The 24757-nt window shown below is 37.8% G+C and overlaps 1 protein-coding gene and 1 long non-coding RNA gene across 2 annotated transcripts; one reads left to right on the plus strand and one right to left on the minus strand.

Moving 5' to 3' along the window:
- Positions 1-4362: 4362 nt before the first annotated feature.
- On the plus strand, positions 4363-24559 carry phb2a (prohibitin 2a). Its single transcript, XM_082174093.1, has 10 exons — positions 4363-4453; positions 5171-5300; positions 5495-5579; positions 14019-14098; positions 14267-14451; positions 15895-16024; positions 17980-18083; positions 18664-18741; positions 21828-21904; positions 23088-24559. Exons 1-10 carry the CDS (start codon positions 4433-4435, stop codon positions 23104-23106), a joined length of 909 nt encoding a protein of 302 aa, XP_082030219.1. The 5' UTR covers positions 4363-4432; the 3' UTR covers positions 23107-24559.
- Positions 6301-8549, minus strand: LOC309501873. Its single transcript, XR_014207021.1, has 2 exons — positions 8099-8549; positions 6301-7809 (listed from the first exon to the last, which is right to left on the minus strand). It is a non-coding gene; the product is annotated as an uncharacterized lncRNA (long non-coding RNA).
- Positions 24560-24757: the final 198 nt, after the last annotated feature.

Below are 24757 nucleotides of genomic sequence, written 5' to 3' on the forward strand. Positions count from 1 at the left end.
ATGTCATTAAGCATTTGCTCATTTGCACCGGTCTCAGTTCACAGACTGAGCGGTTCAGGTCAGTCATTCTCTGTGCTGGATTTGACCTCGCAATGACTCATGTGTGCCCTGATATTAGCAGTGGGAATTCTGAAAATACCCTCAGTTTATCCATACCAGACTGATGCACAGTAATGCTTTCTGCAATTTATTTTTAATGCATTTGACTATTGTACATGCAGACAATATATGACAATATATGAATTAAATACACATTATTTTTCACATATTATGAAGACTATGCAAATTCTTGTAAATTGCAGATCACTGCATATTATGCAAAATATCTTAAAATATAATATGCAAGATGTGTAAACTTAACATGTATTTATTTGTTTTCTATAACAAAAATATCGATTTCAGGTCATTATAACACATAAGAGTTGGGACTATTTAACCTGATATATTTTGCATTTCCATTGAGGCCAAAAGGCACCAATTTTACTAAACAAATTTCTGGCCTTCAGGGTGCTGCTTAACATTGTGTTTAAAAAGTGCACACATACAATTGGTGAACCTTCATTGAATTCTTATCCGTCATGACATGAAGTCACACGTCATTCTTCAAGTTTTTTTTTTAAATGAAGCCACTTGCTTGTAAGAGTCACTTGTTTCAGACCTCACATTCTCACAACCATCATACAAAAAAACAAACAAACAAAAAAACTAATCTCCATGTCCTGGAGACAGACATTCATGCTTGCTTAATGACACTGACATCTGCTTTTTCACAACCCACTCTCAAGTGACGAACAGCAAAGATGGAGAATATTTGTCCTCAAAGTCAACCTTGAACCCTCTGCACTCTTGGCACAGATGTCCTTGTGTTCTCCTGTGTGCGAATTGAGTCAAGACTGAAGATGGAAATGAAAAGATTATATATATGAAGCCTCTGTCCCAGAGCAGACTGATGAACCTTAATTAATGAGCATCTCTTTGAGTAAGTATGCCTTAAGATTTCACTATTTGAAATGTAAATTAGTTCGAGAGCACACGGTCGAAAGAGCATATGACAAGCCAGTCTGCATCAAGTAATTAAGCAATATCATATGAGCAAGAGTATTGTTGTTTCAAATATTATAGGTTGTGATTTGGTGTAGGCACGAGGCTGCGGGTAATCATCCATTACATTCGGTACTAAAGCACAAGTGAGAGTGTAATAAAAGCAATTCAATAAGCAAAGAAGTTAATGTTGAGTAATTTACATTTTAGAAATTGCCAGATATTTTGTGTATTTCTAGTCCCCAAACGAAAACCGTTTTCAGCATCAACACACAGTAGTTCTGTCATGACAACTCTCAGGAGATTGGTACAGTAATAGTAGAGAATGGCATGGTAATGGGTATGGCAATGTTAATGTATTGGTCTTGGCGGAATAGAAGATAATGATGGGATCACTACCAAATGAGTCAAAGACTTATCAGCCTGCGCCATCTAGAGTTTCATGCCAGAACTAGGTTACTGTTCTTTATTCCTTTATGAATCACAGCAGTTGAGTTAATAATTCAATGACTCACTCATAAAACAGTTACTTGTCACCACCTACTGCCAAAACAATATAACCTACAGAAAGAGTCACTGAAAAATCCCCACCACAACTGCATAGACTATCAGTAGATATGTTTCCATCCAAAGTTGCGAATTTAACTTATGCGCAAAATTGGAATATCGCAGAAAACATACATTATTGTGAATAAAGCATTTCCATCCCATGTGTTTAAGAGAACAAAATCACCACTTCCTGGGAAATTGGTGCAAAATATCTTAATAAAAATGTAAGCTGCTGCAATCGGGGAAGAAACTGTTTTAGTTTTTTTTTCCTACATCATAAATGACTTGCGTCTCAGAACGCGCTGACGCGATGTCAAAAATGCTGTCATCATGTTATCTTGCATTTGGATGCCTGGTGTTTGGGAACGCAATCATGTGAGACACTTCTGGGAGGTCATTATACCAAATCATTCTGATGACAGACATTGGCTCAGGCATTTCAAAATGATCAAACCAACATTTGAGATGCTGTGCAAAGAAATTGGTGCGCTGGTTAGTCCAGTTATCCAATCACATCTTCTGTTGAGGCAAAGTCACGTGAGTTTTTTGTTGCGCATCGAGAGAAACACAGGGAGCAGGAACACGGACCATGTACATACATTTAATGACTGACAAGGGCTATACATACACAGGATGTCACAAGGATGCCACACCTAGAAACAATCAGGACTAATCAACAGGAAAAATACAATGGACTACAATATCGGCACACGGTACAGGAAATATAACAAATGTCCAGACATGACACAGGGAACATATAAAAGGAACACAAAAAAGGAATGTCCCAGAGCTGATCAAATTTGAGGTCTGGAACTAACTGCTGAGTAATTCATTTTGAAAACTGTAATAAGTACAAATGCATTGCTATTTCCTTGCTATTTCTACCTGATCTTACCTAATAACTACTGGTATCATGAATTGGTGACCTGAGAAAATACTATTACATTGACCATTCTGAATCTAAACCACACTGATGTCAAGTCCTCCTGTGGTGAAATCAAGCTTGTAATGTTGTTTATATCATATGTGGTGTTTTTAATATGCTTTTAGACAAACCATGTGCAAATTCATAAGCACACACCATTGCTGAGTATTTAGTCCTTAAAACTGCAGTGAACCAAAGACAGTATCAAAAACACTGTTTGAAATCGCTGGTGTTTCTGACGTCACAAACTACCTTGTAACCAATCAGGTCAACGTGTGATCATCAACGAGTGGATCTCTGAGCTGGTGCAAGTGAGTGGAGGTGGGGCTAATTTGCATATTCATAGAACCACTTATACTAAATGAGGCAAGGATGTATAGTTACATTCAAGCTATTTTAAAGTATGAAGAAATGTTTTTCAAGGAAAAAAACATTTAAATTTGTCATTTTGGTGATCAAACATGATTGACTACAGGGCGACTTTAAAGTGCCGGCTGATCTTGGCTCTATCTACTTTTTTTTTACTTTTTTTTATTGACCTACTTGACCTGAGGTCACTTAGACACTATAGTGAACAGGCCAGGACATGGATGCATTGAAGTAAATGCCAATGAATGAATGCCTCAGCCCAGGAGATGCCAGATGGGCTGATGTCAGACTAGTCAAAGGTCACACAATGACAGCACAGTGAACATCACATGGGTGTTCAGAGTGTTATTGTCACCTTGTCAAATTCATACATCCACCATCTGCCATTGTGACAAGAAGGGATAAAAAGTGACAGATTCAGAACAGGATTTGGAGCAGGAAAGTCAATCATGTCAGGTATCTCTGACACATAGAAACAAATACACTGTGTGCCACACAAGCTGTGGGAAACCTATTAGTCTGACTGACTTGTGTGATACAGATGTGTCGTCGATCTCTCTGCAGTTTTGAGCCCAGATTGCCCCGGCCAGTACATGAAATGAGAGATAGAAATGTCTGGAATATGTAAGGGCTTACACACTGAGATGTCTGAAACATTTTATTTTTTAAATATATTAAAGAAATAATACACTACATTTTGTTTAAGAAAAATCAAGGTATTTTTTTGGACCATTAAGATTATTATTTATCATTCTCCTTCAAGTATACTGTATGGCAGTACTGACTTTATGCTAATTTAAATAGGCTAAAAAGAAATAAAAAGAAAATCCATGGTAGTAATTGCACACTGCCTTTTTGCTTATTTAAATAAAATTACATTCAATTAAAACATTTGGATTAGAGTAATGGGTTACACTTTATTTTAAGGTGACGTAGTTAAATAGTGCTTATTGAAATAAGTACTGAGTAATATTAATGAACTACATGTACTTACTATAGAGTTACAGCAGTTAGGGTTTCATTTTGGGTTAGTTTGTATGCTTAAATTTACTGCTATATGTCGTAACGTGTTATTACTTCACCTTAAAATAAAGTGTTACCCAATAATGTGAATCTAATAAATATATTTAGCTTTAGAGTTGTTTTCATGAGATTTACCTGCGAATCAAGAGACAGAAAATGAAATGTGTGTAGAAAATATAGCTGAGCATTTCTCTACGTAAACAAGAGTTCTCTACTGCCACCTCCCGACACGTAACTTAAGTAGGCTACTCTTATGTGTTCTTCTCACAAACAGACCTACAAAAGTGGTATAAAATGAAAGTTTAATCCAACTACGAGAGCAAAAGGTTCTTCACGGGCTCTAAACAAAGCTTTGTTTAAGATCTTCGCGGTTTAATCACGTTCATTCATTTAATTTCACTGCTGCACGACAGTTCCACCAGTAGAATACATTTCCCATGGTGCCACGGGGTAAACCAGGAATTGCTGCATCACGTGGTTGGACTGTCACAGGTGACGTACAGTCGAGAACAGGACAGCAGCAGCATGGCGAATAAAGATCCCGGAGTAAGTTACATCATATTTAAAAATATAAAGAAAGTATTGGAAATGTGTATGAACATTTTGTTGGCAGGTAATAACTGCATTTTAAATAACTGGCTTCTAGTAGTTTGCATTTAATTGTCTAGGTTTATTTATGTCTTTAAAAAAGCAATGCTAGTAGTGTGCTAGCTCTGCAGGGTTCAGTTATGCCACTATGACGCACCTTTTATAACTTTATGTGTGTGACCTTCATTGAAATAGAATTAATATGATGTAGCTCACTCGAAAATCAAAATATGTCTCAGTTATATGGTGAATTTATTACAGTATTTTAAAGCTGGTCCTCATTTGTCCTACACAAGGTCAATTTGGTACGTTACACTTGAATTGCATGAACTTGTAACATTTTTAAGAGCCCTTATAAGATTTGATACATTTTCTTATATTTTTGTAGGCTACTATATGAGTCTTTTTAAACTGAGTTTGAATCAAACTGGCTTGAGATCAGTTATATGGCTTTAAAGTATTTGACCTATAAATCTACACAGTTCCCACCTCTATATCATTGCTGCTTCAAGTCTCTTCAAATCATGATCCCTATGCATTTGTTGGAGGAGGTTCAAGCATGTTGAATATGATATATCATGCTGCTTAGATTTAAGACAACATCATTCATAAAATATAAATAGCCATTTGAATGTGTATTTGAAAAGTCTGACTTTATGTGTCTGTTTGTCTCAGAACTTTTTGCAGCAGCTGAGGCAGATTGCTAGCAGGATGGGGTCCGGCCCTCGAGGGCTTGGGCTGGGCGTGAAGCTGCTCATCGGTGCTGGAGCCCTTGCCTACGGGGTCAAAGAAGCCACATACACAGGTAAAACACACACTGAAAAAAAAGAAGGATTACATGGTTAGGATGGGCAAATTAAATAATGAATGAATGTTCACCCAAAAATAATAATTCTTCTGTCTTTATTTATTCTTTCACATTTCCTATACTCGTGCATGCTTTATTGGGAGTTTAATAACTAATTGTGTTTTGCTTTGTGTGTGTGTGTGTGTGTGTAGTTGAGGGTGGCCAGAGAGCCATTATCTTCAACAGAATTGGAGGGATGCAGATGGACACTGTGCTTTCAGAAGGATTGCACATCAGGTACATTACACACAACGGCCAACATTCAAGCCATGAGCTTTCATTATAATAATAAGTGTCCTCACACCAGACCATCTGAACCACCTAGTGACCCCCAAAGTCTAGTTCGTTTGACTTGTGTATGCTGAACCATGCCCTGGCCCGCTTATATAGATGGGCTCGGGCACAGATCTACAGGCATGTAGTGTGATCTCTAACCGTGCCGGAGAAAGGAACGGCTTCTACTTTTGCGTAGGGTTGTCACAGTACCAAAATGTCAGTAGTTGGTACCAATGACAGTAAAATTTCGAATATTCGTTGAATAAAAAAAAACTGTACATTCGAATTCAAAAACTGTGCATTCAAATTTTTGGTGTGTCAAGAGGCGCGCGAGACATTATGACGTAACTGACGCGGGTTGTGTTTTTGATAGCTTATCCAGTATACAGCGCAGCAGAGTCCTGCAACGGGTCGGGTACCCGCGGGTATCCGCGGGTACCCGCTTAAAAGTGGCTAAAACGGGTGGATTGTGACATTCCTAAAATTCACGGGCGGGGACGCGGGCGGATAATGAACTCCTTGCGGGCGGGTAGCGGATGAAAAATATGTGCAATATTTCGTATGTCTAAATTACCAGCATTACACATACGCAAATATGTGTTTTAGTAAAAATATTATTGTTTGCCGTAACCCGACCGACCCTGTCAATTTAGGACCGACCCAATTTTATTTTTTTCTCCCCTTTTAGTCCGACCAAGTTGCGACATTAAATTTCTCTGTACTGTAGGCTAATAGGCCTATGTGTTGTAGCCCAGTCATTAAAAAACGATTTAGTTTCATATTCATGTTTAAATAAAATAATATACTTTTTTTATTTTTATTTCATGTTGATTATATGAAAAGTGAAAAGCATGAATAAGATAAGATGATCCCGAATATCGGAATATCGTGAGACAAATGGAGTGGGCAGACATGATTTTGACCACTTCATTAAGTTTGTTAAGCCTTTCTTTAAAGTGAATTTCGTTTTGTATTAATTGTATCTTAATTTTAATCAATGTTTCATCTACCAAATTCATGGATTTAATAAATAAGAATATAGCAGGCAGGCAATATAATCAGGACACGGCCGGAGGCGCCCGCGCGTGAACTGATCGTCTCTTAAATGAACCGAAACTCATCGTATAAGCTACTTGCCTCACAGACCTGAGAAATAGAAAGCATGAAATGTGTACTTTTAAACAAAACAATTCAAAACGAAAGAAAACAGACTGTTCTCTGCTTATAATCCGTATGAAATGTGCATTTCTCTCTGGCGCGTTCACTACTGTGAAGATCGCGAGTCAGCATCGTCATCTTTGACACAGAAAACACTTGCTTATTAATAAACAATTGAAATGTCTCATTGATATATTTGACAGGCCTATTAATAATCATTACTTTTCCCAGTTCTTTGTGACAGCTTTTAGGTGCGTTATTGGCAGCGCACCCTTATGTTACATGAACGCGTCACCTGTGTGGTTTATCGCGGGCACGGGTCGGGTAACGGGCCAAATATTAACGGGTCTGGGCGGGTGCGGATTTAATTTTGATATTATCACGGGTGACGGGTCGGATCTGGTGCTGAACTTTGCGGGTACGGGTGGGGGCGGGTCTCCAAAAATGGACCCGTGCAGGACTCTGCAGCGCAGTGAGGCTGCGTTGTTAATTTGAAAAATGGTGGAAAAAGGCTACTTGCTGACGAAAACCCTCTCAGTTGGTGGCAAAAATCATGCAATGACATACTTGACCATAAAACTTTAAAAAGTGAATGTCATTTGATTTCAATAAAAGATGCGATGCTAAGCTTGATTTGGTTTATATTATGGCGCTTTTCCACTGCATGGTACGGTACGGTTCGGTACGACACGCTTTGGTGCTTTTCCACTGCATGGTACTGTACGGCTCACTTGTGGCGCATTTCCACTGCATGGTACGGTACGGCTCGGTTCGGTACGGCTCACTTGTGGCGCATTTCCACTGCATGGTACGGTACGGCTCGGTTCGGTACGGCTCACTTGTGGCGCATTTCCACTGCATGGTACGGTACGGCTCGCTTCGGCTCGCTTTAAATGGTACCACCTCTGTTGAGGTTCCAAGCGTACCGTACCAATACTAAAATGTGACGTGAAAACACTGCAGATCACTGATTGGTCAGACAGAATCATCACTACCAGCGTCATTGTATTTACGACACGAGACACTAAACCCGCTAGATTTAAATAGCCAGTAGACAACAGCCAACGCTGTAGCGCCTGTTTTAAAAGTATTTGCTTCAAAAAAAGAGTATAAACTTCAAAAAAGAAACGGCTTAAACGCCGTCAGTGGACGAGGTGCAGACGTTCCTCTCGTTGGTTGCCGAGGAGCGGATGGGGAAACACGGAATGAAAAATTCATATTTAATATGATGATGTCATGGCAGTAGAGACGGCAACTATAACGATCAGTCCCACCCACTTTGAAGCGGCACTAACTGCAGTGGAAAAGCAACCGAGCTAAACCGAACCGTGCCGTACCGAGCCGAGTCGTACCACGCAGTGGAAAAGGGAAGCGAGACGAACCGTTCCGCGCCGAGTCGAACCGTACCGAGCCGTACCATGCAGTGGAAAAGCGAAGCGAGACGAACCATTCCGCGCCGAATCGAACCGTACTGAGTCGTACCACGCAGTGGAAAAGCGAAGCGAGACGAACCGTTCCGACCCGACAATTACATTTACATGTTAAGCCCGAACCCGAGGTCCACTCTGTTTCTCACAGCAAATACCATTTTTGCAATATGTTGTATTTAATGATTGCTTGAAACGGTAAACAAATACATGTAGGCGCAGCGGCACTATAAGCACAGCAGTAAGAGAAAAACTTACATCATGTAACTTTGCTGTGGTCGAACAGGTGTAACAGTCACACATTTCTCTGGAACTCAGACTTTAAACTTTAAAAAGTTCACGCAGTGTTGCAAAACTATTTACACAAATATATCCTCAGTATGAGTTATGAAGGAAGAGAACGGCGTCGACAGTTGATGGTTTCAGCGCCGTCCTCCTTTGATTGAAAGTTAGTCCAGCTGCACTGAAGTTTCTGTCGCTGCTGCTGCTACTTGCAGGGATGCTGAGGATACTACGGGCCAGTTTTGACAGTATAGGGAAAACACCGCTGTTGTTTTTCCACCAACCCAAGAGATCCCGCTCTTCTTCCATGTCGTGGTTCATGACTGAAATAGTGCGCGAGAGCGGTAGCACATGCGCAAAACAGTTTTGTGATATAATTGATATAATGATAAAAAATTAAATAAAATAAAAATATATATATTTTTTTTATAATTTATTTTATTTTATCATTATATCATTTATATATTATATCATTGATGTACATCCCAATGTACATTGCACATCTGCGCACGCATGTACTTTCTCTCTCGCGTGCCGGTCACCACAACACAGCAAGCAGGCAAAGCACACGGCACGCAAACTATAGCCTATTTAGTTTTTCTTAGTTACAAACCCGAACCCGAGGCTGTGTATTAAACATTAACCCGAACCCGACCCGAAACCCGCACATTTTTCGGGACCCGTCGGGCTCGGGTCGGGTAGCAGACCTCTAACGTGCATCTCTCCAAAAATGTGACAACGCGTCAATTCTATGCGGACTGCAAGCGCTGTGATTGGTCTGCTAGAATCCCTCCCTGTGAACAGGTTTCACATGCTCCCTCTGCATGTGTAATTGAATGTCAACGCGGACAACGACGCAGAAGTATAAATGAAAACCAATACGTAGCCTAAAGCGTAAAGGCTCCGCCGTAGGTCTGACGCAGAAGTATAAATCAGCCTTTAGGCTTTCAATCTCTAAAGCACAAGCTCATTGAAATCACGAAAACTCCTATTATTATAATAAAAGGTGTCTTAATTGTACAATGAGTCTCTTATTTACATCATGTTTACTTTTTTTATTACATTGAAAGGATTCGCAAGCGTGTGGCTCGCATTGAACACAAAAAACCTTTGTGTGTTTTTAGCGGTAGCAGATTCTGACTAATTCTAATTCTAACTTACTGACTAGCACCTCTGATAGGTCATTGTGTTCATTCACTCAACAGATATGATTGTGATTGGCTACAATACTCGACACTTGTAAAAACACACTGTGAATAAAAACCTTTGACGGTCAGAACGCTCAAACAAACACGAACAAGAGCATTTGAAAAGCAGCGTCTATCAGCGTACTACCTGTACTATATATACCTGTGCTACCGTTACTGCAGAAATTCAGTTTTTTTTGTGCCGACTGGTTCTGGTAGTACCGGTATGTTTGACAACACTACTTGTATGTGCGCTACTGTCACCATTAAAACAACAAACATCTTCTTTTACTCTTTGGATAGTATACTTTTCAGTTCATTTGAATATATTTAGGTTTATAACAAGTCTGGTTCTCACCTTATTGATTCTCGGTACAAAGCAAAGTAACCATGTCTACTGTGAGTACTCCTAAAAGAGAGAGTACACTACAAAATGGAATTTGTCACCATTTAGTCACCTCCATGTCAATTTTTCCATTTTGTAAAGTCCAAACGGTGTTAGGCAAATTATCCAAGCTTCTGTTGTCCAGACAAAAAAAGTGGATGAAGTTGTACTGCCGAGCTTCAAAAAGAGCAAAAAGCTTCATAAAGTAGTTTTAAGACTCATGCACTGGAATTCTTTTTAAGCCATAAGGTAACTGTTTCTACTAGCATTTAAAAGTTTGGGTTCGGAAAGAATTGTTTTTAATGTTTTTTTTTTATGTTAAAGGCTGCATTTATTTGATCACGTTGCTGTATTTTGATTACAATTTAACATAACTCTTTTTCTATTTTAAAGGACAAGTTCGGTATTTTACACTTAAAGCCCTGTTTACAGATCGTTTCTGATGAAATAGAACGGTTAAGATTAAAATTTGGACACATGCTGCTGTCCCGAGAATTTTAGGTTTCTTTTGCTTTCCCCCCCATCTCCAGAATGGCTGCATATGGGCACTGGAACAATCCTTCCTAAAAACGCATTAAACTTTCGTTTACAAAGACGTGAAACTCACCGAGTGGTCAGGGGTGTTCACTGATATGCTCACACAAAAATCGCTGCAAAAGATGCTTTCAAACAGGTGTTTTACCATTCGTTGAGAGCTTGAATAATAGACACTCCAGCCCAGTTGGTGGCGGAGTAATAGCGTACCTCACAGCGCATCCATTTTGACAAGTGGCTGAGTTGTTTACTTATTTTTAATTAGTGTTCGCAATCAGGGCCGTTGCAGGGTTTAATAACCACTGAGGTCCCAAATATGAGAATTACATCCCAAAATTTCTCTGATCTACACATGTGCATTTTAAGATGTTTGAAGGCCAACATTTTTTATAACAATAGCTCTAAAACCATGTCAGTGGGCAGTAGATTATTTGTCAATATCTGCTCTCTCTCCTCATCTCCATCACTTTCTTTTTCTCTCATTCTCCTTATCTTGCCCTGTCTCTTCCCCTCCTAAAGCTGAGCTTTGACGTCTTTTCATTCGTCAGCGAAGAAAGTGAACAGTCAACTAATATTTATGTTTTATGAATCATGACATTTTCTTAGATAAGTGAGTTTACTGAAGGCTACCAGGAAAGCTAGTTTATTAAATGTATTCACAATATGTACACATTCATTATTAATCTTATGCCTAATATGATGAAAACGGCTTCATTAATGTTTCTTGTCCCCAGTTACTATACATTACATGAATCATGTAAATTAGGCCTATTTGCAATTCAAAATGGTGAAATAAGACAAAAGTTTATTAGCTTGCATGATTATTTTTGTCGGTCGTTTAACATTTCTATCCTATAACAGCTGTCAAATATGAAATGTTTATTTAAGCTACTTGCATCTTATCTCGCATCAGGCGCGTCGTTAGACATGGGCATCCGGGGCTTCAGCCCCGGATGTTTTTTTTATAGCCCCGGATCTCAAAAAAATTAATTTATTGATAATTATTATTATTTTTTAATAATTTTGTATTTATTAAAAAAAATTGACCGGGTCTTTTAATATATCCTTCGGAATCAATCATGTATTAAAGACGATTAAAATGTGTTCAAGCAGATCAAAGTTACTATGGTAACTCTCACACAGAGACGCACAACGTGAGCGATTTAGCTATCCAAGTTCATCTCCAGGATTTGCGCGCAACAGCAAACAATCTCACAGCAATAAAAAATAAAATAAAAAAATAACGCAGTCAGCACCGCCGCACAGTCTTCTGTCAGACCAGATGTTGTCAGGCTATATGTCAGTAAAACTCTGAAAAACTAACTTACTGTCGTGTCAGCCGTTTGCTCGCGGCGCGCACTCTTCAATCACGCGCAAATGCGGTGCGCCCTGTATCACGCAAAATAAACTACTAGCATGTAACGTCGTGTTCTGTCGTCAATTAAGTATTGAAATAACCAAAAGGGAGATTAAAGCTGCGTCAAAACTCTATGTCGGGGCTTTTGTATTCCTTTGTAGGCTACATAAGTTACACATTTTGGCGTAGCCCTACTAATTTTTCATTATTAATATTCTAATATTTTATTAATATTGCAAAGTCATCAAAACTAAATATTTTGTGACCAAAAATGTGACCAAGTGACTGTCTTTATGAGTGAACAATTTTATAGTGCCAAAAACATTGATTAACTCAAGAAAGAAGCAAGTTGCTGAAACCAAACTTTAATGCTAAAAAGTTTACATCTATGCAAAATAATCCTTGAAAGATTTCTCATTTAAGGCCATTCCTGTTTGGAATATGTGATTGTGTATTGTCAACTATAAGCAGAAACCTTTTGCATTTCCATTTTCTAGTGTGGCTCATTTATTTCAACATTTATCCTCATTCTCATGTTTAAGAATCTGTTATCTGCTTGACAAATAATTTATGTATACTGCCCACTGACATGCTTTTAAAGCTATAATTGTTATAAAAAAAATGTTGGCCTTCAAACACCTTAAAATGCACATATGTAGGTCCGAGAAATCCAAATTTTCTCGGGGGAGCATGCCCCCGAACCCCCCTAACTACCTCACATTTTAATGTGTGTGTCTGTGTGGTAATATGGGCTGGTGTGGCAACAGTGCCAGGACTGAATTTTTTAACTAGTCTGACCCCCTGCATATAGGCCTAAAATATACATTATTCTCTGTATCGAATCATGTTATCTTATTACCCACACCAGCCCCTGATGTTTCAGGCTCAGCCCCTGATGTTTTTAAAACCTAGAAACGCCCCTGTCTCGCATGTTAACAACTGAAGTGTTGCGCTGGAATTCATGCTCAGCAGCTTCTGTGAACATAAAGCCCGCCTTTTTTTACATTGGCGAGCGGTGACAGACAGACCTCTGAGGCAGAGAAGATCTTAGTGCTGTGCAGTATCCTTGCAGCACTAAAGTAGAGTTCATACTATATTAGGCCCACAGCCTTTATTATATACACCTCACAAAAATGCAGAGGTCCGGACCTCGGTGACCTCATAGCTGGATACAATCATGTTCCCAATATCGCCCTCATTTTGTTCATTCAGACTGATTCCTGAACGAGAACAAGAGACGGTATTTATCGCACAAACCAATCGTAACCATAACCAATCATATCCAGTCACAGCACGATGGAGGCATTGCCTCCTCCCATGTGTTTTTCCCCCATTCATTCTCAATTACCCCCCACCAAACCCTCCGCACTCTTTATGGGGTCTGTTGAAACTCAGTGGGCTCAGGGGAGGTACGAGAGACGCGGCGTCCCGCTGTAACTTTACCCGCTGGTGTCGCTGTTACTTTAGACAGTTACTTTAGAAAAACAAGTGATTTATACACTTTTTATTTTTGTATTTTTATGGATTATTTTCTCACCAAATTTCAAGGAGGCACTGCCTCCTTTTTCTGGAAACCGTGATACTTTTTTAATGGCTTTTTAAAGTTCAAAACAACAGCATTTATTTGAAATATTAATCTTTTATAACATTATAAATGTCTTTACTGTCACTTTTGATTAATTGAATGCATCCTGAATAAAATAATTAATTTTAATTTAATGTTAACTGTTATCTTCCCATCATCTCACAAATCTCAAATGTGGTTCAATATTTAAAACTTGCTTTTATGACTCTTTAAATGTGTTTTTTTGGAGCTCAGCAGAGTAAGTCTTTTTAAAAATATAAATCTATTTTAGATGTATAGGAATCGAGGACCTTGGGCACTTTGCCTAACATTTTACTTCATTCTTCACAAAAGAAAGAACATGATACTGGTCAGAACAACATGAGAAAGAACATGATACTGGTCAGAACAACATGATAAAGAACATGATACTGGTCAGAACAACATGAGGGAAAGCAAATGATGCCAAAAGTTTCATTTTGCAGTAAACTATGTCTTACATCTAGGATACCGTGGTTCCAGTACCCCATCATCTATGATATTCGAGCCAGGCCAAGGAAGATTTCATCTCTCACTGGAAGCAAAGGTGACTTTGAACCAGATGTTTTATTGTCATAAATGTTAAAAATGTGCATGATAAAACCCTGAAAGAGGTTGCCTGCTGTTAGGGCAACATACCCTGTCTCTCACCACTGCCTTTGTCAATGACCAGCACATTAAGAGTGTGCCCTTCATGTGACTCTGTCCATCACAGATCTTCAGATGGTGAACATAGGTCTTCGTGTCCTTTCTCGGCCCGTTGCCTCAAGCTTGCCAGTCTTGTACCAGCAGTTGGGGAAAGACTATGACGAGCGTGTGCTTCCTTCCATCGTCAACGAGGTGCTCAAGAGCGTGGTGGCAAAGTTCAACGCCTCCCAACTGATCACACAGAGAGCCCAGGTACAGTATGAAGACTGAAGTCTGAGACACACTGAGCCAACAGTCGGCCTTCAGGTGAACCAGTGCCTGAGAAGAAAAATACAAGTCATAAAAGCAAGCAAATGACAGAGTCAAGTTATTTTGTTTACGGGTCACTAGATCTAGCTTTCTACTCGCTTTAAATCAGACAGAGATAAAGCATTTTGGTAAGATAGCATTTATTTGAATGAATTAGAGAGAGAGATTGTGTAAATGTAATTGTGTTTGTGCAGTGTCTCTCTACTTATAGTGAAGCTGTGAGTTTAATTACTTAAAAAACAGCTATGGAGATTTTTTAAATTTTTGCCACTCCAGAGTTTGCAGGTCTTTACTAAATAAGATTGAAGTACTATTACTGTATTGAAGTAATAGATAACCTGAAAACAAAAAAAAAATCTGTCATGTTGTTTCTAACCTGAATGTCTTTTTTTCCACTGAAGGAGATGTTTTGCAGAAATCAGAAGCTATGCCATTTGGTGTCATTGGCTTGAACCAAGTTTGAATATGCACAAGCACTAATATTTGAGACCTCTGACAGAAACAATTTTGAGTAAATGACAGTGAATTCCAGAAATTCTGGGGGAAAAATGGTTATAGTACGAAATATAGTGCTATTTTTGGTGTATTTTTTGGAGCTTGGCAACCTCAGTCCCTATTTGCTTTCATGCAAAAGAGCCGTTTGAACATTCTTCAGAATATCTCCTTTGTTTTGAAGTCAGTCATATACAGGTTTGTAAAGATGTGGTTATAGAAGAGATAACCTGATGCCTGAGACCATACTCTCAAATGAATAGTATCAATAGCATCAAGTATTTATCTTAATGCGGATTCTATTTGATCTTGTTATAAGATTCAGTCCCAGCCCCTAAATTCACCTTCCCCTGAACTTTGACTTTAACACCGCCAGCAGCATCTCTAGTCTAAGCCTGGTGTGAGACTGCGAAGTCTGAGAAGCTCAGGCTTTGTCTAGTTAAAGAGCTATTTAAGACGACGGGCTGTTATTTCACACACTCTCACCTGATGCTTCGGGACGACAGCTCAGACACACTATTACATAATTCATATTAACTTGTGACCAGATTTTATTTCAGTTTTATTAGATATCCACATTGAAAATCTGGGATTCCAATGAAGCACAAGATGCTCTTTTGAACATTACCAAGTCATGTTGGGTAACATGAGTTTCACACGAACTTCTGGAGTTCATGTCAGCTCAAATGCTGCTGTCAATAAAACAAAAGGAGGACATAGCAAATACTAAGACATTCATACTTTTGTATTAAATAGAGCAACTTAAAAATATAAGCAGTTTCACTTTTGGACCTCATCATATCTGCATGCCTGTTGCTGGTTTAAATAAGGTGATCAGTTACTGAGAAAATCAGCTTAGCCTTTATTTGTGTGCCATTTTATTTTGGTGGCCAGGTGTCACTACTCATAAGGAGAGATCTAATCGAGAGAGCTAAAGACTTTAACATCATCCTGGATGACGTGGCCATCACAGAGCTCAGCTTCAGCAAAGAGTACACCGCTGCTGTGGAGGCCAAACAAGTTGGTTAGTTGTACCAAAATACATCTTTTCTAATCTGTAACATAATTCAGTGAATTTAGCACCCTAAACTAAGCATGCCTAAGCTAAAAAAATATATTGTACCTAGTCACATTATAATATGATATATGGATATATGAGACTCTTTGTTATAAAGTCAGTTTTACACAATACCTTATAATTACATAATCCTAAATCTAAATGCCACATTCTGTGTCTTGGTTTGTGTCAACAAATAAAAGTACTCAATAAGATGGGCCAGATGTTTTGCCACATTTTATGTTATATATGACATTGCACATTTTATGATATACATATATAGGGCTGTCAAATTTAACGCGATAATGCATGCGATTATTTATTTTTTAGTTTATAATAGTATTTACCGCAAATAAAATAGCATGCATTTTTTTCTGTCATCCTCTGACTGCATTACTGCATATGATCATACTATCAAGTGCTATTTCAGTAATTCAAGTGCTTTTAAACCATTAAAACGTGATAAGACCCCAAAAAAGAACTCCGATCTGTACTGGTAGGCTGTCTATGAAGCGACTCTGAACTAACACTTGCGCACAGAATGCCGCTTCAGACAGCGCGGCCACATTGAGCTCTCTTTCGTCCTTGTACGGACAAAAACACACAGAACTATGTCAAAATTCCCGTTTTGTCAATTATCCTCGTAAGCAGAGTCTTAAATTAGTTAGTGTTAAATGAACGTAAAGAGTTGTGAGGAAACTGGATGTGTGTCAGATCCGTCAGGTCTTAAAGTGACAGCAGCCTAATAAACCCGCTGCTGTCTGTCATTACTGTTAATCAAAGAAAATCACTCACTGCGTTACATCTTTTTTGTGTATTTTAGCAAGGCAGTTAAAAAGATGGCATTAAACAAATATGGAAAATGTACTGTCTTTATATTGTTTTACATTATTTTGCAGATTTAATGTGAAAGTATTACAATATAAAAATATATTAAAAAACTTTAATGTTAGGTGCGATTAATCGTGATTGATTACAGAAATTTTTCGATTAATTCATTAATAATTGAATCGATTGACAGCACTACATATATACAGTGTATATATATATATTTATATTTATTATTATTATTATTATTATTTATTTATTTTCTCCAATATATATTAAAAATAGTATTTTCAATTCTGTTTCCTACACTGCAGTAAATTTTTTTCAAACTACAAATACTTTTACTAGTACTGGTTGAAGACACTGAACACAAGCGCTGATTGAGTCCGTCTCTTGCTCGGATGCATCTCAGATCACATTGATCACGTGACGCACTGAATGTTCTAAAGGCACCAGTATAATTAATGTTCACAAGGAAAGCACTAACTGAGACATGGCAGGCCGTAGGGCCTTGAGTTTGACACTTGTGCTTCAATAAGTTCTTGTTTTTTTTGTTTTAAATGAATGTTCTGTGTGACATGAAGAAATGGTCTTAATTATGTATAAGGTAGAGTAAGTGCACTATGCTCTACCATTCAAAGTTTGGTGTAGGATTTTATGTTTGTTAAGATAACTTATGCTCACCAAGGATGCATTTATTTAATTAAAAAAGTGTAATATTGTGAAATTTTTAAAATATACAATTTAAAATAACTGTTTTCGGTTTCAATATTTTTTAATATATTCCTGTGAAAATCTGAGTTGCAGCTGTTAAAAAAACAAAAAAAAACATTATTTTGACAGTTATCACCCATAGTGGTGCATCTTTGAAAGAACATGTGCTTATTTTAATGCTCTCCACTAGAGGGCACTCTGGTCTAGTTATTTCATCAGTGTTCCCTATTGACCAAACAACAATACACAACTTGCATAAACCATTTCTGTAAGAACTAGCATGTTTATTTTTTGTTTCCGTAGGTTGGCCTGAAAAGGGAGAATATTTATGTGTGAGCCAATTTTCTAACACACAAGCTTTCTTTCTTGTTGCCGTGTAGCCCAGCAGGAGGCCCAGAGGGCTCAGTTCTACGTAGAGAAGGCCAAACAGGACCAGAGACAGAAGATCATCCAGGCTGAGGGTGAAGCTGAGGCTGCTAAACTGGTAAACTACTGCAGCTTTGTCTATCCCACATATTGACGATCATTTGAAACAATGTCTCTGTTTTATACAGGATTATTATAAGGGGTTTCCTTGGTTACCATCAAACGTCCCAGATTTACTATTTGCATCCGCAAGCACCTCATTTCATATGATTATTATTCCCTGTTATTATGTTCTAGATTTGTGAGTGGTAAATGACTGTAATTATCAGATATAATTAATGAATCCTGCTTCTGTAATAATTAAGCCACAGTCATTCATCTAGGCTATTTTGAACTGATGCCCCCTCATTCTCCACAAGCAATCCGCAACCAAAACACACTTGAAAGCATTTGTTCTCTTTTGTTTGTGCATTATGGACATTTCTCAGTCATTCTTTCGATTTGTTTATGTTCTGGTGTTTGCAGTCGTAGTGTCTTCAGAAATGACTTTGCTTTTGCACTGTTTTCTGCTGATATGATGCAATTCTGTTTCTAAAACGGGCTGCAGGTCAATGGCTGTCTGCTGACGGTAAACAAAGGCTCGACCAAGGGTACGGAGTAATTTGCTTTTGTTTTTATTGTGTGTTTGTGCTCTCTAGTTGGGTCAAGCTGTTTTGAAGAACCCTGGATACCTCAAACTTAGACGTATCAGAGCAGCCCAAAGTATCGCCAAAACGGTAAGACACTCTCCAAACAAAGGAAATCATTGGTTGAATTTCACTGACTCACATTAGCAGATGTTGATACGCTACCATTCAAAAGTTTGTGGCCGAGGTGAAATAAAATAAATCAAAATGAATACTTTTATTTAGCAAGGACTCATTGAATTGATCAAAATTGATAGTAAAGATGTAGCAAAATATAAGAGTACTATTTCAAATAAATCCTGTTCTCTTGAACTAGGCTATAGCTCAAAGAATCCTGGAAAAAAGATTAAGCAGCACAAATATTTTATATTTGCAATATTCAAATATTGCACATTAATTATCAGAAATGTTTCTTGAGCATCAAATCAGCATATTAGAATGATTCTGAAGGATCATGTGACAGTGAAGACTGGAGTAATAGCTGGTGAAAATTCAGCTTTATAAAACGGATAGTTCCAGTCCTTGATTCTGATTGGTTGAGCCGCGTTCGAAGCCGTTGTAAATTAATCAACAAACATACACCTGTGACCTCATTACATTAGTATTACTGCGCAACTGCCGCTTGTGATGCTTTGTTGCTGCATATCTTGCTTAGCAACCTCTTTGGAACTTACATTGCTTTGCGGAGGAATAAATGTGTTATAGCGTTATATTTTTTGTTGCTGGTGTTTATTTTATGAATAAAATAAATATTTAAATGAATATTTTTATGGAGTAGCCGTTTTATAAAAAAACTCCGCTCCGCGTCGTGCCTAACAACGCCCCTTAGCTGTTCTAAATCCACTGTAAAACACGGCTTTGCGGGGCTTATTGCTTAATTGCATCACAGGAATATATTACATTTTAAATTATATTCAAACAGAAAACCGTTATTTTAAATTGTAATATTTCGCAATATTACTGTTTTAATGTATTTTTGAAAAAAATAAATGAAGCCTATAGGATGGGACTTTCAGAAACATAAAAAAAAGGAAAAAAACCTACTACCGACCCAAACTTTTGGATGGTAGGGTACATGCTAACAACTTAGTACTTGACTGGCAGTTCCACAGTTTACATGAGCCACGCATGAAAACTAGGATATTTTTATCTTAAAAATACATTTTCAAAATGTCTTCACTTTTGGAAGTCCTGTCATCAAAAATAGAGATATTAAAAATCAATGATCAATTTGATCTCACTAGTAATGGAAGGTCAAGTTGACCCAACCTAGTAGGTGATTGGGTATTTCATGTGTGCTCTGCACAGTATACATACTACATACTATGTTAGTATGCAATAATAATAAAAAAAGGCGTCAGAGCCGATAGCCTCGTGGGCAGCACTCCATTGCGCTACCCGAGTTTGATTCCTGGCTCGAGGTCCTTTGCCAATCCCGTTTCTCTCTTCCCCGTACTTTCCTGTCTGATCTCGACACTGTCCTATCTAATAAAGCCATAAAAAGGCCAATTAACACCCGCCAACTTGATAAATGCAGGTGAAAATACAATGTGGCGGGTATAGCATATCAACGCATTAGCCAATTTGGCAGGTTATGATTAATAAATTGTTCTATCACTTTGCATTGCTACACCCTTACTCATGGGTACACCCTTTTTGAATTATATGGTTTTACGTATCAGGACATAATGAAAACACATCTGGTCCTTGGCAGGTCTTAAAATTAGGTAAATACAACCTCAGATGAACATCAACACATGACATATTACATATTACATTACATTTATTTAACAAAAACTTGACCAAAATGGAGAAGCCATGGGTGAAAAAACCAGGTTGACCCTTACTGTTTCCTTATGAATTAAGAGGGTAAGTTGCAGTCAGTCGCTGCTAATCAAACGCCCTTGATTAATTGATCATTAGCAAGCCTGACCAACTCTATAAAAGCAAGTTGTTTTGGCAGTTTGCACAATGCCAAGGAGGAAAGACATCAGCAATGATCTTAGAGAAGCAGTTGTTGTTGCCATTAATCTGGGAAGGGTTTTATGGCCATTTCCAAACGATCTTAAGTCCATCATTCTACAGTGAGGAAGATTTTTCACAAGTGGAAAACATTTAAGACAGTTGCCAATCTTCCCATGAGTGGACGCCCCAGCAAATTCTCCCCAACGTCAGACTTTGCACTGGTCAGAGAAACTGCAAAATTCCCAAGAGCTACACCTCTGTCTCCACAGGCCTCAGTTAACATGTAAAATGTTCGTTCATGATGACAGGAGAAAGCCCCTTCTCTCCTAAAAGAACAGCAGCACGGCTTAGGTTTGCAAAATTGCATCTGCAGAAAAAACAAGACTTCTGGAACAATGTCGTTTGGACGGATTAAACCAAAGTGGAGATGTTTGGCCATAATGCACTGCGTCACATTTGGTGAAAACCAAACACAGCATATCAGCACAAACACCTCACACCAACTATCCATCACACTGATGGAGGGTTGATGGATTTTTGGCTTGTTTTGCAGCCGACCATGAACTTCTCTTCATAGCAAAGTATTTTAGAGTAAAGGCCATCTGTGCGACAGCTAAAGCTTGGGTGAAATTGGGTCATGCAACAGGACAATGATCCCAAGCACATCAGAAAATCTACAACGGAATAGCTATAGCAATTGCCAAATCAAAGTCCAGACCTCAAGCCGATTGAAATTCTGTGGCGGGACCTTAAGAGTGGATCTGTGCTTAAACAGATGCTTGCAAACCTCAATGACCTGAAGCAACGTTGTAAAGAATAGTGGGCCAAAATTCCTCTACAGTGATGTGAGGGACTGATAAAGTCCTACAGAAAATGATAACTTCAAAGTTATTTGCTAAACATGACACTACAAGCAACTGAATCATATGGAGTACTTGTTTTGCCACACGTGGCTTCTCCTTTTTGGCTTTATTTTTGTTAAATAAGTAATGACACAGTGTAATATGTCATGTGTTGATGTTCACCTGAGGTTGTTCTTAGCTAATTTTAAGACCTGCTCAAGACCAGCTCATTTTTTTTTTTTTATGTCCTGATATGTAAAACCATGGAATTCAAAGAGGGTGTACTTTCTATTTCACATGACTATGTATAAGTATGTGTGTATGTGTGTATATAAGCCCTTGGCTCATAATCTTATATCTTTGCACCAGGTGGCAACTTCTCAGAACAAGGTGTACCTGAGTGCAGACAGCCTAGTTTTGAACCTCCAGGACGACTACTTTGACAAGTAAGATCCTAGCGCTCCTCACATACTGAACATACTAAAACAATAAACATTTAGTCTCCTTTCCTCAATCAAGCATGATCTTCAAAACTAACTGAAACTTTCCCAGTTGTAGTTATGAAAAGGGAAAATCCCCTCATGAAATGTTGTATTCTGTGATCTGAGAGCAGTGCAGGACAACTTGTCCTAACAGAGTCTAAAGTAGTGGTTGACCAACATATCGCCAAGGATGTGATATCGGCCTATATTTGCCGTTTTTAGATTTTAAATATCGGCATCGGCCGATACGTTTTTCTGTTTGGAAGCGGCCTGAGCACACAGTCTTCATTCTCTGTCTTCATTCTCTGTTTAACAGTTTTGCCTAATACGTTGCTAGATTGAACTTTTAAACAAAGAAAGTAAACTGTATTATGAAAAAGTATTATAGCGTTTGCTTTTATATTATTAGTAACAAAGGCAAACACTATTATACGTTCTCATTTACCTTCAGCATTCAGCAAATATGCATTTATATAATTTAAACAAATCTTTATTCTTATTCTACTCTGTCATATTATTCTATTCTGTCAGATATTCGTGTGAATCAGATGCTTCACTGGAGACGCACAATCGACAATCTTTGAAACCTTGATTTTAAACTATGCTGCACTATATTCAGTTTCCTACTATATCATATTCATGCAATTTCCACTGTGCTGTAATTAAAATATGTTTAAAAAATATGATTCCCAGTGCGTACAAATTTACCAGATTAGCCTTGAGTGCCTGTTGGTTACAGTTTATTTCCTTTTTATTCATAACCAATTTTTTTCAATCAATTTCTTTATTTGTAATTTTATTTTTTTATTCATTTTTAAATTTTTTGTCTAATTTATTCATTATTAATGCACATAAGTATAAAGTGTATATATACATATCGACCATTGAAAAACCAATAGCGGTCGACCACTAGTCTAAAGCTATAGTTAATAGCAATCGTTCTTGGTGCGAATGGGCCTTAATGCCAGTCTCACATCGCTTTTTTTCCCCCCCCTCTCAAACGTTATTAAACAATTACTCGGTGCACAGAACTCATTTTCAAGTTTTGCCCTCAGCCCTGTTAAGTATTCTTTTCTGTTTATATTGACGCCCATATGTCAGCATGGTTCCCTCAGCGGTTAATCTGTGCATTTGTCTTCTCTGGCAGGCTGTCACTGGGGAAATGAGGAGCATCATCCATGAAGAACATATGCATTCCATATGTAAGCAGTGTTTGCCGAGCCACTATATTTCTGTTCTCCTCCTAAACGTGACTGAGCAGAGCCTCTCTCACTGTACAGTTCTGCTCGGGCTCAGGTTACACGGGTCTGGCGACCTTACAGATTCACACGTACATATCCATTTATACACCGTTGTTTGTCATTCAGCAGGACTTTTGGATTATTTTCAGCTCAAGAATTGGAATTTTGGAATCAGGTGGCTTTAAATACTAATGGTGATTACAAAAAATATACATTGCAAACAATTAATGGTCACTTATTCATTTATCCATCCCATTTATTATTATTATACCCGTTTACCATCTATATTTTCTGCTGTTGGATTCCACTTAAAAAGTGTTGACTGATACAAAAGGACTTGCAGCAATTTTGATTAAATAATGTGTTTTCAGGACTATTTGTGGGGATATTTATTTCTTTTGGAAAAATTGACTTTTATTGATTATTACAAAAATATATTATATATTAATTTGAATTTCCAGAATTTATTAGTATTTGGTATGTGTTCCAAAAATAGTGCAGATTTTATATATATATATATATATATATATATATATATATATATATATATATATATATATAAAAATTCAACCCTCTACAATGCACGTACATTTTCATGCTATATGCAAATATAGTAATGTCTATCATTTGGGTCTCCGTCAAGCGATGAATGATGCACTCAGTGCGTCACGCAGAGAGAGAGCTAGAGCGAGAGAGTCTTACACACTGCATAAAATTGACGCTCTACACGTAAATTATATTCTTTATTGAATTTTCCTGTCAAAATAACAGGAAATTAATTTGGAATTATTCAGCCTTTAAGAACATTGTCGGTATTGTGTAATATTCTGTTCCTGTGAAAAACTGTTCCAGTGGGTGGAGCATACATAAATATTCATGATATTTGCCCTATTGTGGGCGTGTCCTTGAGACAACGCAGTGTGCAAACGACCGGAACTGAAAATATTAGCACACTCTCCTCAAATCGTAAATTGTTTAATGGATTATTTCGAAAAAGTAATGAAGTTTTAAATGTTAAGCGTCAACTGCAACCGTTCACATTTTCAAAACAATGCATAGTTTGTGTAATATGATAAATCGTCTGAGCTGTTTAGACTCACTGATTGATTACAGGTCAGGCATTCAGATAAAAAGGACGCAGCAGAGTAATCAATGAGCGAGTAACCTATGCTAGTCAGGGCAAATACTGTTTTTTTTGTTGTTTTTTTACTCTTAGATGTGTTGAGCTTTTTTAATTTATTTGTGAGGCTTTACATTTTATTTGAATAGTTTGATTAGTAGCCTACCTAGTTGTCATTCGGTGACTGCAGTGTTGACAACAATGCCTGAAATAAACCTCTACAAATGTATCATGCCCTAATAAAATTTATATAAGCTAGCCTGGTGCAAGTATTCTGTCATCCTTAATTTCTTGTTTATTTTGTTTATAGCCAGTGTTTCCCAGCCTCCCGCAGCCCCATCAATAAGGCTCATGTACCCTTTATCAACACCAAACTATATACGTTTTCCTGTTTACTCATACTGGATATCATGTAGAATTAAAGTCTCAAAGTAAATGCAATCACCTACAAACCTA

Source organism: Leuciscus leuciscus (assembly GCF_965113295.1).
Source record: "Leuciscus leuciscus genome assembly, chromosome: 6".
Lineage (NCBI taxonomy): Eukaryota > Metazoa > Chordata > Actinopteri > Cypriniformes > Leuciscidae > Leuciscus > Leuciscus leuciscus.

Coding starts and splice junctions, on each gene's coding strand:
- phb2a (XM_082174093.1), top strand. CDS start 4,433: ATGGCGAATAAAGATCCCGGA. Junction 16,025..17,979: donor TGTGGAGGCCAAACAAGTTG/GTTAGTTGTACC, acceptor GTTGCCGTGTAG/CCCAGCAGGAGGCCCAGAGG. Junction 18,742..21,827: donor CCCAAAGTATCGCCAAAACG/GTAAGACACTCT, acceptor TCTTTGCACCAG/GTGGCAACTTCTCAGAACAA.